The sequence below is a fragment of the Caretta caretta genome, chromosome 1 (genome assembly GCF_965140235.1).
Source record: "Caretta caretta isolate rCarCar2 chromosome 1, rCarCar1.hap1, whole genome shotgun sequence".
Taxonomy (NCBI): Eukaryota; Metazoa; Chordata; order Testudines; family Cheloniidae; genus Caretta; species Caretta caretta.
This window is the reverse complement of record NC_134206.1, coordinates 161,374,399-161,391,413: the sequence shown is the minus strand read 5'-3', so window position 1 is coordinate 161,391,413 and position 17,015 is coordinate 161,374,399. Positions and strand designations below refer to the sequence as shown.

At 40.7% G+C, this 17,015-nt stretch overlaps 1 protein-coding gene and 1 long non-coding RNA gene across 4 annotated transcripts in view; one reads left to right on the top strand and one right to left on the bottom strand.

Annotated features, from left to right (window-relative positions):
• Positions 1–1,105: 1,105 nt before the first annotated feature.
• Positions 1,106–17,015, bottom strand: part of LCA5L (lebercilin LCA5 like) — a 30,669-nt gene continuing 14,759 nt past the window's right edge. For 2 of the 3 annotated variants that reach the window (XM_048866633.2, XM_048866641.2), the window contains 4 exons: positions 14,115–14,208; positions 3,828–3,937; positions 3,357–3,480; positions 1,106–1,860 (listed from right to left, as the gene is read on the bottom strand). In XM_048866633.2, the coding sequence (XP_048722590.1) occupies positions 1,106–1,860; positions 3,357–3,480; positions 3,828–3,937; positions 14,115–14,208 (1,083 nt within the window). Of the gene's footprint in view, positions 1,861–3,356; positions 3,481–3,827; positions 3,938–8,351; positions 12,398–14,114; positions 14,209–17,015 lie in introns of those variants that run through there. The other variant, XM_075132686.1, reaches the window with a different exon arrangement.
• LOC142073327 (uncharacterized) lies at positions 1,443–3,370 on the top strand. Its single transcript, XR_012670142.1, has 2 exons — positions 1,443–1,538; positions 1,712–3,370. It is a non-coding gene; the product is annotated as an uncharacterized LOC142073327 (long non-coding RNA).

Genomic DNA, 17,015 nt, shown 5'->3' with positions numbered 1-17,015 from the left:
AGCTGGTGAAAATATAATTTTGTTTGAATTTTGGAGGATATTTCAGGACTGAACTCTAACTTTTATTGTATCAGGGCCAAATAATGACCATAAAAGCAAATCAATCACCTTAGCCAGCTGACAAATCTCACTTAGAAATCCAGATTGAAGTGAAAGATCTTGCATTTCACTCTAAAGGCTGCCTGTCATGCTTGAGGGTTGGTGGATGATTGAATTCCAGAGCTGAAGACCTTTCACCAATAAAGGCCTGCTATCTGCCCCCAGCATTTCAACTTTAAACTTATGGCAATTTGAATTAATGTATTCTCTTATTCTGACACAAGATTACTGAAACGCTTCAGCTTTTAGAGTCATGCCACTATTGGATAAAAACATAGCTTACAGATGATTACTTTTATAGTCTTAAAGCACTTTATATATGGGCGCTGATCCACTGAAGTATCTAAGTACTTGCATAACTTTAAGCAGGAATAGTCGTAGTGAAGAACTACTTGTGCTTAAAGTTATGAAACTGCTTAAGTGCTTTGCTAGACTAGGGGCTCAGATTTAAAAGCTACACACATATTTAAAACACTTGTGAAATCCTGACCTCACTGACTTCATAGGAGCAGAATTTTCCCCCTAAATCCAGTAGATATTTCAATCCTATTTGTCTTCACTGTTCTGTAGCACAAGCCCTTCTTTAATGTGTTACTTTTCCAGACAGACTTCAACTGCTTTCCAGCTTTGACAGCCTTTCACTGCAGCTAGCATAAACATGGTTTTAATATTCTGTATTATGGTGAATTCTAATATGCCCAAGAATGTTCAACCAATTGAGTAGAGTGCATGAGCACTGGGATAATGCACTTGTAGAGAAATACTCTCCTGTAACTGAGTATTCCATTTCAGTTTTATTGCTGAAGAATGGTTCAGATAAAAATTCTAATAAGATTTAAATGAAATCTTACAAATAATGAAGGCAAAAACCCAAAACTGGTAGGCAACACACTGCTTTTCAACAAATGTTAAACATACTGCATATTTCAAGATTAAAGATAAACAATTTAACTTATAAATCAATTGAATATTAAAACTATTTTAAGTCTGAGGATGAAGTTGTTAGCTAAGACTTTCCTAGTGTAAGTTTAGAATCTCCACATTGCAGACCAGTGTCAGAGTCTGAAATCTCACTTGTATAATTATGTAACGTTTTATTGTCCACAATTGTTTGTTCTTTATCAAGCCCTTTTGTGTTAGGGGTTGAATGGTTGTTTAAGACACCACTTGGTCCAAAGAGTTCTTCCATAAGAGAATTTTTCCTCTCTCTTAGCGTTGTACGAACATAGCATCCATCCTCTGCAGCAGTGTCTTTCTGCCTTGTTTTGGTAACTTTACCAAATGATGGCTCATATATGCCAAATGAATTTCTTGCCTTCAATTCAGCTGTCTCACTCTGGTGCTGACCAGCTTGTCTGTTTTTGTGGAGGCTGCCTGTGTTGGACACTGGACCTGATGCAGGAAGCCCCTGATGCAAGTTTTCAGTGGCTTCTGTGAAGGTATACTGTTTTTTTAGTCTAGTGGGTGTTCTGTTATTCTGCGTTGAAGTTACACTTTTATCTTCTGCTGCTCCTTTGTCACTTAGTTGTTTACTTTTTCTTTCCTCCTTTTCATTCTCTTCTGCTACAACTTTTTCCTGATTATTCTTCCTTATTGGGACATCGTTTGGCAGTCGAGTTTGTCCTGCTTTCATCAGTTTCTCCAGTTCTTCTTTCAGTAAGTCAGCTTTCCGTTTTTGCACTTCTCTATTTTTCTTCTTTCTTTCCATAAATTCAAAATGAGTTTTTTCTTCTGTGAGCTGTATTTCATCTCTTAAAAATTCTACAATGGAATATTTTTATTTAGGAATCTTTTTAATTTAAAAATTGTTTAAGAGCATTAGATAGTGCAAAGACATTTTACCTCTGTAAATCTATATAACATCATTCTTGTTTATATTTCACCAGTTTTATGAGATTACTAAGAAGATACTGTTCACTAATGAGTATGCCAGAAGATTTGTTAGATCTAGATAGAGCACCCGGACGCTAAATCGACCCTAGAGTTTTCCTCTAGGCTTTTACTACATATTTTTTCCAGTTGTTTAACTTTATTCAGTGTATAAATGTGATAATTTTATTCATGATAATTTTTAATACTCCATGATTTTGTAAAGGGTGAACCTAGAAAAGTAATATACTTCTATATGACAAAGTCCAACTACCAGCCCTGCAAACAAATTCAACATGGGATCTAAACTCACATTGTGTTCTTTTTGTCTTCAGCATCATCACCCATCATAAAGAAGAATTCTGGAACTTAAGTGACAATTTTGTTGATGTTGAATAAGGTGGAATAGATTCCACTTTATCATATCCTAGCTGTATTGGCTCTGTAGTGTGGGCATTAGTTGGGTTGTTTTGGGGGGGGGGGTAGTATACACACAGAGAGCACCCACGGCTTATATATCAAGTTGCTATACAATTAAAAAAAAATAGGGATGGTCTCACTGTCTTGGAGAGAACTACTCACTGCCAAACAATAAAATGAGCTAAAACACAACCTTAAAGAAAAAGTAGATCACAAGGAGAAGTGAAAATAGTCAAAGATTAACAGAGATAAACAGAAAGGCCTTATACCAAGGACTGAAGACCACCAAAGAGTGATTTTGGCTCAGTAAGAAACCCTCCCCCCCTTGCAGGGTGGATTCCCCTTGTTCATGCAGCTACATCAGATATGCCTCTTCAGGGATAACAGCATTAATAGTGTCAAAACAGGGTCAAGCAGGTTTGGTGCACCTTTGGGGTATGACAAACCAAAAGGAGGACAAGTTTTGAGAGCAGATGGGCTCTGATCTCAATCCTTGTTGAGACAATTGGGGAGACAAGGTAGACCGAGCCAAACTCTAGACAAGGTTCCAGTAGCAGCATAAATTACCTCTCAACCCTCATCTGAAACCACCCTTCTGAAGGCCAGATGATAGGGGTCAGCAGCCTATCACTCAGGATCAAGTTGATCAGCATAAATTGTCAATAAAACCACCATAGTCCATTATCTGCTCAAACAAGGCACCTGATTTCTGCATACTGTCACCAAGAATGCTATTAGAAGGCCAGAAGCACAGACATATATAAACCAACTCTAAATTACTTACATAAGTGCTACAGCATCACTAAGGTGGACTTCAGTGGCTTGTATTAACGCTGTTGTTGAACTTGTTTGTTGTATATCAGATACAGACTAATGGCCATCACGGCAGCGTGTATTACCAGTGTACTGTAGTTCATTTGTTCTGTTTGCATAAGCTCTAATGAGGTTATGAAAAATTAAAAGTATACCTCTACATGTTTTATTAGAAGTTTCTTGCTTTGATGGTTTCTTGGTTGGTTCAATTTCTATCTTATGTTTTGTATCTTCATAGGGTTCTACTTTTTGATTTATGTCTTCAGTTGTCTTTTTCTCCTACAATTCAAGATAAACAAAGATAATGGTAAAAAAAGCTACACTTATGTTAGTGAATGATCAGTGATTTTTTTGTGACTCAAGATGCTCATTTTTGGTATTTTCTGTTCTATTTAAATTATCATACATTTATTTCATATAGTAACTTTTGCCCTCACAAAAGTATCCTTATATGTTTAAAATAATACCACTATATTTAAACAAAAAATGGTGCATGCAATACATCTTCAGAACACACTGAAATTAAGGATATTCAGAAAAAAAGTTGAAAATTATGGAATGAAGTATGATATAGGAGCAAACACATTAGAAACTTTGAAGTTAAATGGGATCCAAATGTTTCATACCTCTAGGAATAGAGCTGCACTCTTGACTATTCCTTGTTTTTGATGATGTGAAACCTGTGCTGATCTAAAATTCTGCTTATTTACTTGTACTGATTTGCTTAAACTAACACCTGTAGAAAGAAGAGCAAGTATTAAAGGGAAGCACAGAGTTTCTGAAACAATGCCATATTTGGAAATAGATAATACCTATAAAACCAATATTGGTATGGAAATCTATTATTTTAAACATCTCTAGCTCCAGGTATGTATTCTTTATTCCCATAATGCCATTTTATAAAAAAACATAAGGCAGAAGAGGTTTGTAACAGTTTCTATCAAAATCCACACAGATAAAACAGGCACCACTGGCATTCCCAAAACCACTATTCAGCTGCTGGCTAACCTCCATAAGTGCCTAAGTGTCCACCAGAGGAGTCCCGTAGGGACCTATGCTACTGCTAGCAGGCATACACAAAGCCATTTAAGTCCTGATGCCCTAGCTCATGTCTAAGACCTGCCAAGTTTCACAAACTAGGTGTTCCATGGCCTCTTACCTGACAGGTAGGCATATTCAGAGCATGCCTAACACACAAAAGACAATGGTGGTGGTGTCAGTTTTCCCTCTTATAACCAATAGCCCAGTGACAGGTTTCATAGTAGCAGCCATGTTAGTCTGTATTCGCAAAAAGAAAAGGAGTACTTGTGGCACCTTAGAGACTAACCAATTTATTTGAGCATAAGCTTTCGAGAAGTACACTCACATGCCATGTGGGAGACCGAGGCTCAAGTCCCCATTCTGCCTGATTTAAAGCAGGGACTTGAAGCCCCCTCTTGCAGGTGGGTACCCTAATCACTGAGCTATAGAGTCATTCTCATACTCTCTCTTTGGCCCAATTAATAATAATTATTAAAAGTGGAATAGCTTCAACAGGAGAGACTGAAAGAGCCCAGTGATTAGGGCACTTATATTGGAGACCTGAGTTCAAGTCCAGCAAAGGAGGGACTGGAAGCTGAGTCTTCTATAGCCTGGGTGAACACCCTAACCACTGGGCTATTGCCTATAACTTCCTCGTGCTACCTCCTGATTTTTCAGGAGAAAAAACTGAACTGGCTTAGATGCCTAACTCTGTGAATCCCAAGTGGAGGAAGGCACCTAACTTCCTTTCAGAGATGGGGCCTAAGCCCCACTCCTCGTCATTTCCTTCTGATTAGCTTAAATGGCTTCCCTGCTCCCAGCATGCTGGCTTCTGTGAATTTTTTTTTTTTAAATTAACTCTCACTCCATGCCTAAAAAGGGCTGTGAATTTCATTAGACGACAGGATGCAACACCCATACACCTTTTGCGAATCTAGCCCCATGTGAGGGGTACAAAAACATAGCAGAAGGGGAAAAAAAGGTGTCATCATGAAGGCTTCATTTATTGAACACAAAGTTGTCAGCGTTTCCTTTTCCTGATCAGAGTATTTCTGATAATAACTTAGAGTAGCAAATCAATTCGTTAAACCAGTAATGGGAGGATGCAGCATGAGTATTTCTACATCTAGCACACTCGGTTTGAAACCAGAGCATTGGCTTCAGCATGATTTCCTGGTGTTGGCTTTGTTTTGTCTCCCTTGAACTGTTGCTGGGTGGTAGCTAGGAAGGATCTTCATAGCTAGCATTTTGGAAATTATTTCTTAAGGATTTTGGACCAGTGTGGTGGACAGCTATGGTGGCAATGGTCCAATAAATCAGTGGTTCTCAACCAGGGGTACACAAACCCCTGAGGGTACACAGAGGTCTTCCAGGGGGGTACATCAACTCATCTAGCTATTTGCCTAGTTTTATAACAGGCTATATAAAAAGCACTAGCAACGTCAGTACAAACTAAAATTTCATACAGACAATGACTTGTTTATACTGCTGTATATACTATACACTGAAATGTAAGTACAATACTTATATTCCAATTGATTTATTGTATAATTATATGGTAAAAATGAGAAAGTAAGCAATTTTCAGTAATAGTGTGCTGTGACATTCGTATTTTTATGTCTGATTTTATAAGCAAGTAGTTAAGTGAGGTGAAACTTGGGGTACACAAGACAAACCAGACTCCTGAAAGGGGGACAATAGTCAGGAAATATTGAGAGCCACTGCTACAGAGAACCTTCCTTTTCTTTCTGAATCTTTGGTGAGTGCTATTGAGTTGTTTTAAAAGCCTTGTCAGAAGAAGTCCTTTGAGCATTTCTTAGATTCAGGACTAGGGGGAGCTAGAGATTTAGATGTGCCTTATGTTAGTACACAAAAAGAAAAGGAGGACTTGTGGCACCTTAGCGACTAACCAATTTATTTGAGCATAAGCTTTCGTGAGCTACAGCTCACTTCATCGGATGTGAGCTGTAGCTCACGAAAGCTTATGCTCAAATAAATTGGTTAGTCTCTAAGGTGCCACAAGTCCTCCTTTTCTTTTTGCGAATACAGACTAACATGGCTATTACTCTGAAACCTGTTAGTAAACAGTAATACCTTTAGTTCTTTATTTCTGTATATTTGATTCATTTATATATATTAGCTATTCTTTAGAATCTTTATCTTCAGCAAAGAGTATGTCTGAATTCTAAGGCCTAGAACACTGGTCTTGACCAGTAAATAACCCTATTCAGAAATTCATTCATTATGCTGTATTTAATAACTCCAGGGCACCTTCATGTTCTTGGAAAACCATCTCCTTAACATACATATAAAATGCTGGCATAAGCATATCTTAACTAGGAAAACTAATAAGAAATTATTGTTATAGCAGTCAGATGTTTTCTGTTGGGGAAATCAATATGGAAGAATGATTGTGGGGTAAGAAAGACCCATTGAGAGATATTAACTTGAAGAATTGTTAGTCCTCTCAGCTGTAAATAATCATGCCTTCTCCTGTGAATCAGGTAAACTGAGACTCTATAGAAATGACATCACAATATATGTTTCTGGGAGAATATTCTTGGCAACTAGGTTTCCTTTGTCTGAAACCCTATATAATGATACTGGTATGGAAACTTAGGTTGGGAGAATGAAAACTGCACGTCCCTTCCAGATGCAGGACAGACAGATATACAGCTCTTAGTCTGACAACAAAGGGTAGTAATGTATCTATTTCATTCTGTATAGTGCTGTACTAATCTGATTGATAATCTTAGATTAAGATAATTTCAATTGACCCTGTAATTTCGACAATCTCAAGTCGTTAACTCAGACACGCAAGAAATATATAATTAGTCTTTTTTCACAAATGAAAAAATAGAAAATGGCCATTTTGAGGGGGAGCATATCTTTTTTCTTAATATATCATGGACAAGTGCCACTGAGAGCCTGGCCCGTTGGTGGCTGAAGGACTGGCTACAACAACACCAATGACATATTGTGATCGGCGCTCTTTCTGTGAGGGCTGATGGACCGATTGATCAAGGTGATCATGGGAAAACCAACTCAGAATGTGGACAGAAGACAAGTTACTTGGTGGCATTTCCAGTTCTGGGTTCTAAATCAGTCCTAACTGGTAGGCTCAGAACCAAACCCATTTGGCAGAGATACCAGCCCTCAGACCTTTGTCAGAACTCTTCCCCCATATATAAAATTACAGACTTCTCCCCACCTGAGAGCTTCCTCATCTCATGCAAGCAGAAACAGAACTTAAATAAGAATAACACAATAGAACAAAAGTGCAACAACAAAAGAAGTATAAGACTTAAAGTAAAACTTTATTATTGCCGTGTAACTAAAATTTGAAGCCAACACATCATAACTAAAAAAAGTCACCCTAATCTGGGTGGGAAGTGGGGATATGTGTTTTGTCACAGGGCAGCCCTACCTGGAGCACCCACTTCCCCCCACAGCATGATAAGTACACCTGCCTCAGTTCCCTGAGTCCCCAGTAACTCCATGCAAGCTTACCCTCTAGTCCATCCACAAGGTTTATTACCAAAACGTAGCTCAATTAGTCCTCAACAAGAGTCCCAAACACAGTCCATTTCCACACCCTGTGGATATAGTTCTTAAAAATCCTGCTTTCCCAGCAAGCACCCTCCCATCATCTCTGCTGGGAGCCCATCCATACCATATTCTGGTGTCTTCCACCACACCTAGGCTCCTTGTTGGCCCTCTTCTTCTGTCCCTCTGCAAGGACAGCAGCAACCCCAGCTCATCCAATTGGAGTGCAACACCTCTCTTCCCAGCATGAACCCCCTCTGCTTCTCTGCTAGGAGATCATCTTTCCCAGGAGAGAATTCCTCACTCCCCCAGGCTCTCTCATGGTCCCTCTGGGTCCTGTTCTCTGGACCTAGAGATGTCAGCAAGTAAGCTCCCTGCTCAGTAGTAAAATAACACACGGGCAAATGGGTCGCATGCCCAGGGGGCCTGGCCAATTTAGGGGCCCCTGCAGGAGCACCAAAACCTGGGTAGAAGTGTGGGGGCCACCAGCACTGGAACTGTGCCCCCACCTCCTGCTCCTCCTCTTCCCCCACCCCCCTCCCATTGCCCTGCTCCCCAGCCAGAACAGAAGTCAGAGCCGGGCAATGCCCAGGGAGCCTGAGCAGCTGTGGGGAGCCCCAGACCCTCCACTTGCCCTGGGTGGGGGCCAGGGTGCCTGAGAACAGCCCCTAGCCCGTGTCCCTGCACCCCAGGGCACAGCGCTGCCAGTGGGACTCATGGGTGGGGACTCCAGTCCAGCCTCCTGCCCCATTCCCCGGGCCTGCAGATGTGCTCTGCAGGGAGAGGAGGCCCTGGCCCAGTTGGGAGGAGGCAGGGAGCCCCAGAAAGGTCACAGGCAGCAAGGAGCTAGGCAGGGAGGGCTCCTCCAGTGCAGCTCCCACTGCTACTGGCCCGGCCTCAATGGCCACCACACTCTACTCAGGCTTGCTCAGTGCCTGCACTTGACTCCAGGTGCCAGTCTACCGCCCACTCCCCACTGGGTCCCTCCTGCTGCGAGGCTGCTCCTGCACTGCTGCCTGGGCTTTGTGCCTGAGGCAGCAGCCACATGTGGCACTGCTCCTCCTGTTGCCTCTACCCAAGGCTTGCAGTTGGAGGGGCAAACTCCCCTCCCCAAAGTACACCCATGCCGCCACAACTTAATGCCTGCCCAGGGCTACTACGAACATGTTAAAAAGAGGGAGGGCATGGCCCAGTTCTGGTACCCCTGGGCTCCCAGGGTTTGGGGGGCCCAAATGTTCTTTGTGCCCAGGGCCTCAATAAATCTTAATCCACCTCTGTCCTTGCTGCTCCCTGTATTCAGCCGTCTCTGGCCCTTGGCTCCAGCTCTCCAGATTAGAGCCAGCAGGCAACTCCCTCTGCTGTTCTTTGGCCTTCAGCCCTGGCCCTCTGGCTTGGGGACACCAGCTAGCAAATCCCTCTTGCTGCTCTCCTGCCTTCAGCCTTCTCCCAGGAAGCATAATCTCCTGGCTCTGTCAGATCTTTCCTCCTAACTCACTGGGTCTCCCTTCCCCTAAGGCTCAGGTACCCGCTTTTAAGATCAATTAATTGGCCAGATTGGACTGTACTGATAAGGCACAGGTGCACTAGCCCTGCTCCTTTTTACAGGGCCAGTATCAGGCAGTGACATGTCTTTAAATCCCACAACATGAATTGCCAGCTAACACTTACTGGGATTCAGACATTCAGTAGAGGCAGTACATTAGGAAAGGAATAGACAGAAGACAACAGTAAGTCTGCATATTGCCACTCAATTTCTAAGAACTCTGCAATATTCACAGAAGTGAAAGTTTCCTTATGATAGTATCTAGCAAATGAAGTTTAAGTACTTGCCCCTCATCAAAGAAGTGCCAGTTTAGTTTTCCAATTTCGGGACAGCAACATGTTGCCAATATTTTAACGAAGGGCTTCTGCACAAAAATTCCTTCCCCTAACCCAGACTAGTATCTGTGTCTCATGTTCATGTGCAAGGGATAATGGGCTGAGAAATCCATTAATTTGTTTTTTCCATTTAAAAAAAAAGTTTTTTTCCCCAAAAACTATAGCCATGGAGGATAGCAACAGCCCCTGCAAGCTTATATGAAATGTAATTTCCAGGGAATGTTCATATTTTGTCCATGAGGAATATATGGATTATATAGGAGTATAGCACAGTGATCAGTATGTGTACTTCGTAACTGAGGGGAGCACATCTGTAGCAGAGTGGGGAGGTATCTACTGGAGCTTGTTGATAAATATTTATCATGGGGTGAATCCTGTATTATTGCAAAGGGGAAAAATTGCTCTTCAGAAGTAATTTTATCCACAGGGATATATCTCATGTACCTGTCTGAACATTCATATGAAGAAAAGACTGGATTCTAGTGTACTCTTATTTGTTGACTGACACAACTAGGAAGGAGGCTCTCTAACAATTCAATTATTGCAATCTCTCTGATTGTCTGTTTGAACTTTGTTTATGCTAACTAAACTTGGTAAACTAGATGCAAGCAACCAATATGCATTTTAATACGGATGAAGGATTAGAAAACATGCCTTATAATGAGAGACTCAAAGTACTCATCTATTTAGCTTAACACAGGCTTTGTCTACACTAGCACTTGTGTCCGTTGGGGGATGTGAAAAAACAGCCTCTGACCAACAAAAGTTTCACTGACAAAAGTGCTGGTGTGGACAGTGATGTGTTGGTGGGAGATGGTCTCCTGCCGAGATAGCTACTGCTGCTCACTGGGGATGGTTTAATGATGCCAGCAGGAGAGTTCTCTCCCACCGTCATAGAGCAGCTACACAGGAGATCTTACAGCGGCACCACTGCAGCGGTTCATCTATGCCGCTGTAAGGTCTGTAGTGTAGACATAGCCAAAGAGAAGGTTAAAGGGTGACTTGATAACAGTCTATAGGAATATATATTTAGTAATGGGTTCTTCTATCTAGCATAGAAAGGTATAACACAATTCAATGAAGCTACACAAATTCAGACTGGAAATAAGGCATACATTTTAACAGTGAAAGTAATTAATCACTGGAACAATTTACTAAGGATAGTGGTGGATTCGCTATCACTGTCAATTTTTAAATGAAAAGTGGATGTTTTTCTAAAAGCTCTGCTCTCGGAATTATCTTGGGGAAGTTCTATGCTCTGTGTTATACAGGAGGTCAGACTAGATGATCACAATGGTCCCTTGGAATCTATGAAGCTAACCAAAGGAAAACAGAGCTCCCCTTCTATAAAAGAGGTCTATACAATCATGAGTGGTATAGAGAAAGTAAATAAGGAAGTGTTATTTACTCCTTTTCATAATACAAGAACAAGAGGCCACCAAATTAAATTGATAGGTAGCAGATTTAAAACAAACACAAGAAAGTATTTTTTCATGCAACGCACTGTCAACCTCTGGAACTCCTTGCCAGAGGGTATTGTGAAGGCCAATATTATAACAGGGTTGAAAAGGGAGTTACATAGATTCATGGAAGATAGGTCCATCAATGGCTATTAGCCAGGATGGGCAGGAATGGTGTCCCTAGCTTCTGTTTGCCAGAAGCTAGGATTGGGTGACAGGGCATGGATCACTTGATGATAATCTGTCTATTCATTCCCTCTGGGGCACCTGCCATTGGCCACTGTCAGAGGACAGGATACTGGGCTTGACAGACCTTTGGTCTGACCCAGTATGGCTGTTCTTATGTTCTTATGCTCTTCTTCTGTCAGACAACCTGTCACTGTGACCATCAGTCTTGTAAATACTGTTTAGAAGCAAGCCCTAGTCTGGGATCTCTCACCCTCAAAATGCAAGTCTAAGGCCTGGTCTACACATAAAAACCAGGTCAACCTAACTGCTATGATCAGGCCTATGAAGAATTTCATGCCCTGAACCCCATAGTAAGGTCAACCTAACCCCTACTGTAGACACAGCTAATTCAATTAAAGTCTTCTTCCATCGACCTAGCTACTGTCAAGGTCTTGTCTACACTACAGGGAAAAGTCGATCTAAACTACGCAATTTGAGTTACGTGAATAGCGTAACTCAAGTCGACGTAGCCTAGATCTACTTACCACAGGGTCCACACTACGCGATGTCAACGGGAGACGCTCTCCCATTGACTCCCCTTACTCTTCTCGATCCGGTGGAGTACAGGAGTTGACAGGAGAGCAATCTGCAGTCGATTTAGCAGGTCTTCACTAGACTCGCTAGATTGACTGACGATGCATCGATCGCCACGCATCGATCCCCCAGTAAGTGTAGACAAGCCTGAGAGGTGGATTACCTACAGTGACAAGAAACCCCTTCCATCAGTATAGGAAGCACCTATTCTACAGTGCTACAGTGGTACTGTGTTGACTGTAGTGTAGGCATACCCTTAGAAGCTTTAGCTGTGAAAGGCTCATGGGAAGTTATGCATCTTTGAGATTAATGTATAACAGAATCTCCAGGGCTTACGGGTTAGGAAAATAGTCTTTGAAGTTGCCACTTGAATGTCCTTAATTTATTTTAAATTTGTTCATCCAGTTGCTGTTTGAGTCCTGTTTTTATTATTAATTATTATTATTATTTACCTGGTACTGTAAGTAAACGCCAAGAAATGTTTCCTTCTCTGTGACTGGAAACCAGCCCTCCTAGAAAAGGGTTCCTCCCTATTTGAAATGTTAGTTGGGGGAAATGATAGAATCATTCAAGAAACTATGCATTAAATGAATATTGAAAAAAAATTAAAACAACATCCATATATTTGCAGTGAGTTCATACAGTATATGCATATCTTATAATACCCATACTATATTTTAGAAACAACAGCAACAAATCCAGTACTTTCTGTTCTCCAAAAACATTCTAACTCATGGAATGGAAGCATCACATAACAAGGGCTATCAGACAAACAACATAAACACATAATAACTCATGTATGCATTCGTAAGATATTGAACATTTAACATATATACAAAAGACACTGTTGGATATGACAATTAGATCGTGGTGGAAAGTGTCACACAAAACTGCAGAGAACAACAATAACCATCCTTGTTTATTGCACATGATGACTGGCAGAGGTGACAAGAGATATAATTCAGTGATCAGATATCTTGACAGGCTGATAAGGGTATAATGCATTTCTTCCATAGCCATGTGAAACATCTCTATAAATTGAGAGTGGAAATGAGCGAGGCTTGAGCTGGATGAAGTGTACTGTGAGGTACAGAGTCTTACCTTATTAGAACTGAGGAGAGGGAAGCCTCGGATTGGATGCAGCAGCCTAGAAATGTCTTACTCCTGTCCTCTTAGCAGGATATTTGGCAGTATTTACTGAAGAAATTTGCAACACACCTCTTGCAAACCTTGTCCAAACCTTTACTCATCTTATGGATCAAATATAAGAGTGAAAGCTTCTAACTGAAATTTTTCTTCATAGAAACAATTTCTGCTGAAGTGCCATTGCTGTAAAAAGCTACCTGAAACAAAGGCACCGAAGGCCTGTGACATCACAGAGAGGACTTCTCACTGGATGTTGTTGGCTCTGTCTGATTCAGATCAGCTGACTCAGCAGAAACGCAATTAGATTTAGGGGGCAAGCTGAATCCCAGAAATCTGATTTTCTAAAACCACTAACTTGTAAAGACTGGAGCAGCAATGCTGGTATTTTATCTTAGTTTTTGAGTTATCTTGGTTACACACATACCATCAGAAATAGTATTTATATCATTTTTAAACTGCCTATCTGATTTTTAAAGAAATGGGTAAGGCAAGTTTGCTACTAGACTAATCAAATGCTAAATTTCAGGCCAAAGTAATTTTTGCAGACAAATTATAAATTTAAAATTTAACAGATTTTACAAATAAAACCCTGACATAACCTTAACTACAGTGGTGTTAGAGAGCACAGCTATGTTCAAACATACTATACAAAATCTGTGGTGCTGTAATATGAAATACTGTTTGAATGCTAATGATCTAATGATGCAGAGAGTATGTACTTAAGGCAGAAACACTGCTTACATCTCATCATTATTACACTTTATTTTCCAAAACTTTTGTAAGTATTAACAGACACAGTATCATATACTGTACAGTCTATGTAAATGTCACTAAAAAAAGGTAAAAATTGGCCCAAAGTTCATTTACATAAACTAAGTTAAATATTCAGAAATGGGCTACTTAGTTGCATCCACATGAGCAAAGAAAAGTAATTGTGTGTCCAAAGGGGTAACTTCATGCGCAAGAACCCATTTTGCATATTTACAGGTGCAATTTAGGTCCCTGTTTTAGAAAATTTATCCCATTATGTCCCAGTTATAAAGCAATGCAAGTTCAACACTAAAATATATAAAAATAAAAAATATTACAGATATACAGTACCTTTTTTGCGAGGTACTGGATCAGCTTTGTCCTGTAGACCTTTAAGCATCCGATTTGCATAGATATTTTTTATACCAACTTCTCGTTCCTTTTCCTAAAAAAAAATCCACACTATCAAACTTAATGATTACCTTTTACCAGCTCCAGTGCCTCATCTTAAAATAGTGTTAATGAATGTAATAATGTTCATGAAAATAGAGAACAAGTAGCTGTGGCCTGAGACAAACGCTCTGCAGGCAGACACTTTGTAAAAGGTTTAACACATCACTGTACCAATACACGTTGATCCTAACTCAAATGTGAAAATTCTCACATTCCAGTCCAAAGCCTTTCTTGGACAGAAACTATCAACCATGGTGAATTGTGCCAATGGGAGTGAGCCTGTGATGTCCATAAATGGGAACTAGCAATTTCATTTTCTTCAAAAAGAAAAGGAGTACTTGTGGCACTCCTTTTCTTTTTGCGAATACAGACTAACATGGCTGCTACTCTGAAACCTGTCATTTTCTTCAGAGATCTAAAATCAGAATTTGAATTCTGATCTCTTTTAAGCCTTAACACACACCTACATTCTTTCATATCGATTTTTCATAACATTACATTCAAGAGAAGAAGATGCAACAGGTTGGGTTACACAGACTCCCTTAGGACTATCACCTGATGTGTTGAGACTACCTCTGAGCCTGTTTTCTCTGCCAGTTTGGGCCTCCAGAACCTTGTCTTGTTGAGCCAGATACGCTAATCTGCTGCAACACAGACCCAGGGTCTGACCCACGCCCCCAAAGCTGCAGACTTAACTGAAAACAGCTTAGCAAGTGCTCCTGTCTCTAGCACCCAGACATCCAGCTCCCAATAGGATTCAAACCCCAAATGAATCCGTTTTACTCTGTATAAAGCTTATACAGAGTAAACTCATAAATTGTCCACCCTCTATAACACTGATAGAGAGATATGCACAGCTGTTTGCTCCCCCAGGTATTAACTACTTACTCTGGGTTAATAAAAGACCCCAGGCTTTTTAAAACTTTTGTCATTTTTGTTGCTCTCCTCTAGACTCTCTCCAATTGTCCACATCTTTCTTAAAGTGTGGCACCCCAAACTGGATACAGTACTTCAGCTGAGGCTTCACCAGTACCAAGTAGAACAGGACAATTATTTCCCATGTCTTACATACGACATTCTCATTAATACAACCCAGAATGATATTAGACTTTTTCACAACTGCATCACATTGTTGGCTCATATTCAGTTTGTGATCCACTATAACATCCAGATCCTTTTCTGCAGTACAACTGCCTAACTAGTTACTCCCCATTTTGTAGTTCTGCATTTGAGTTTTCTTTCCTAAGAGCAGTACTTTGGATTTGTTTTTATTGAATTTCATTTTGCTGAATTCAGACCAATTTTCCAATTTGTCAAGATCGTTTTGAATTCTAATCCTGTCTTCCAAAGTGCTTGCAACCCCTCCCAGCTTGGTGTCTGTGACATTACACTCCATATTCTTTATGCAAATATGCTTATGATATGGGTATGACATCACTGAGATGTACTTTATGCAAGATGGGTCTTGTAAGGTATCATTGGAAAGGTTATGATTTACTGAATGTGATTATCTAATTTGTACGCCTGTATCATTTCTGTATCTGAAGTAGGAATATTGACTATGTATCTGTATTTTAAATGGGATACTTTGGGTGCACCCCCAACTAGCCATTCAGGTACAACAATGAGAAAGCCAGACAGTGCTAATGACCCATTAGCAAAGACAATGGACTGTAAAATAGCTTAGTCTTCCTGTGGACGTTTGAAACAGCCTACGAGCAATGGCTGCCACAGCCATGCAGAGACATGGGTCCAAGTAACCTGGTTCTGGATACCCCACCTTCCCTTTTGGAATGCCAGTGTTTTTCCACTGGAAGACAAAGGGTTCCCGCCTTACACAAAAGTTATATAAGGCAGGGGAGTGACCTCATTGTGGTTCTCCTCTGCCTCCCCACCCAAAGAGATACTGAAAAACACTTGGAACCAAGAACTGAACTGGGGAAGAAGGGTTGATCCCAAGCTGGAAGGGTGTCTAGCTTGTGAGTAATAATACCTGAGGTCTCAAGCTGGAGACCAGTGCAGCTGCCTTTCAAGACTTTCTGTAATCTGCCTGCAACAATATCTAGGGTGAGAAATTACTATTTGTAACTAATTTATTTAGTGAAATAAGCTTAGCTTATGTGTTTTGTTTATTTGCTTAGTAATCTGCTTTGTTCTGTTTGCTATCTCTTTAACCACTTAAAATTCACCTTTTGTAGTTAAAAAACTTATTTCTTGTTTATAATATAACCCCGTTTGTGCAATTCATAATTGGGGGTGGGGGAATAAGAGGTTGTGCATACGTTCCTCCACACTGAGGGAGGAGGTGGATTTTATAATATACCTTTGGGTCTGCACTCCAAGAGAGGTGGACACCTGAGTGCTGGGGCAAGTCCCTTAAGATGAGTCTTCCCAGAGCTGATTTCAGCATCTGTGTTGTTCTGCAGTTGGGTATGGCGCTGCCTGTGTGTGTGCTGGAGGAGGCTTAATAGCCTGGCTCCGCAAGACAGGTAAAAAAGATGCCCAGGTGGCAGAACAGATGGGCTTAGTGGTATCTCAGCACATCAGGTGGCATCCTAAGGGGGGCAACCTGTCACAGTGTCATCTGCAAATTTTATAAGCATATTATCCACCCCATTATCCAAGTCATCAATGAAAATGTTGACTAGGACTAGACCCAGGACCGACCCCTGTGGGACCCTGCTACAGTTATAGCATAACATGCTGATCCAGACTCATCAAATGGTAACAGGCAGATATTGTTAATTGCATTTCTACCAGTTATTAATCTACTTCAGATTCTGACAAATAGATGTAATG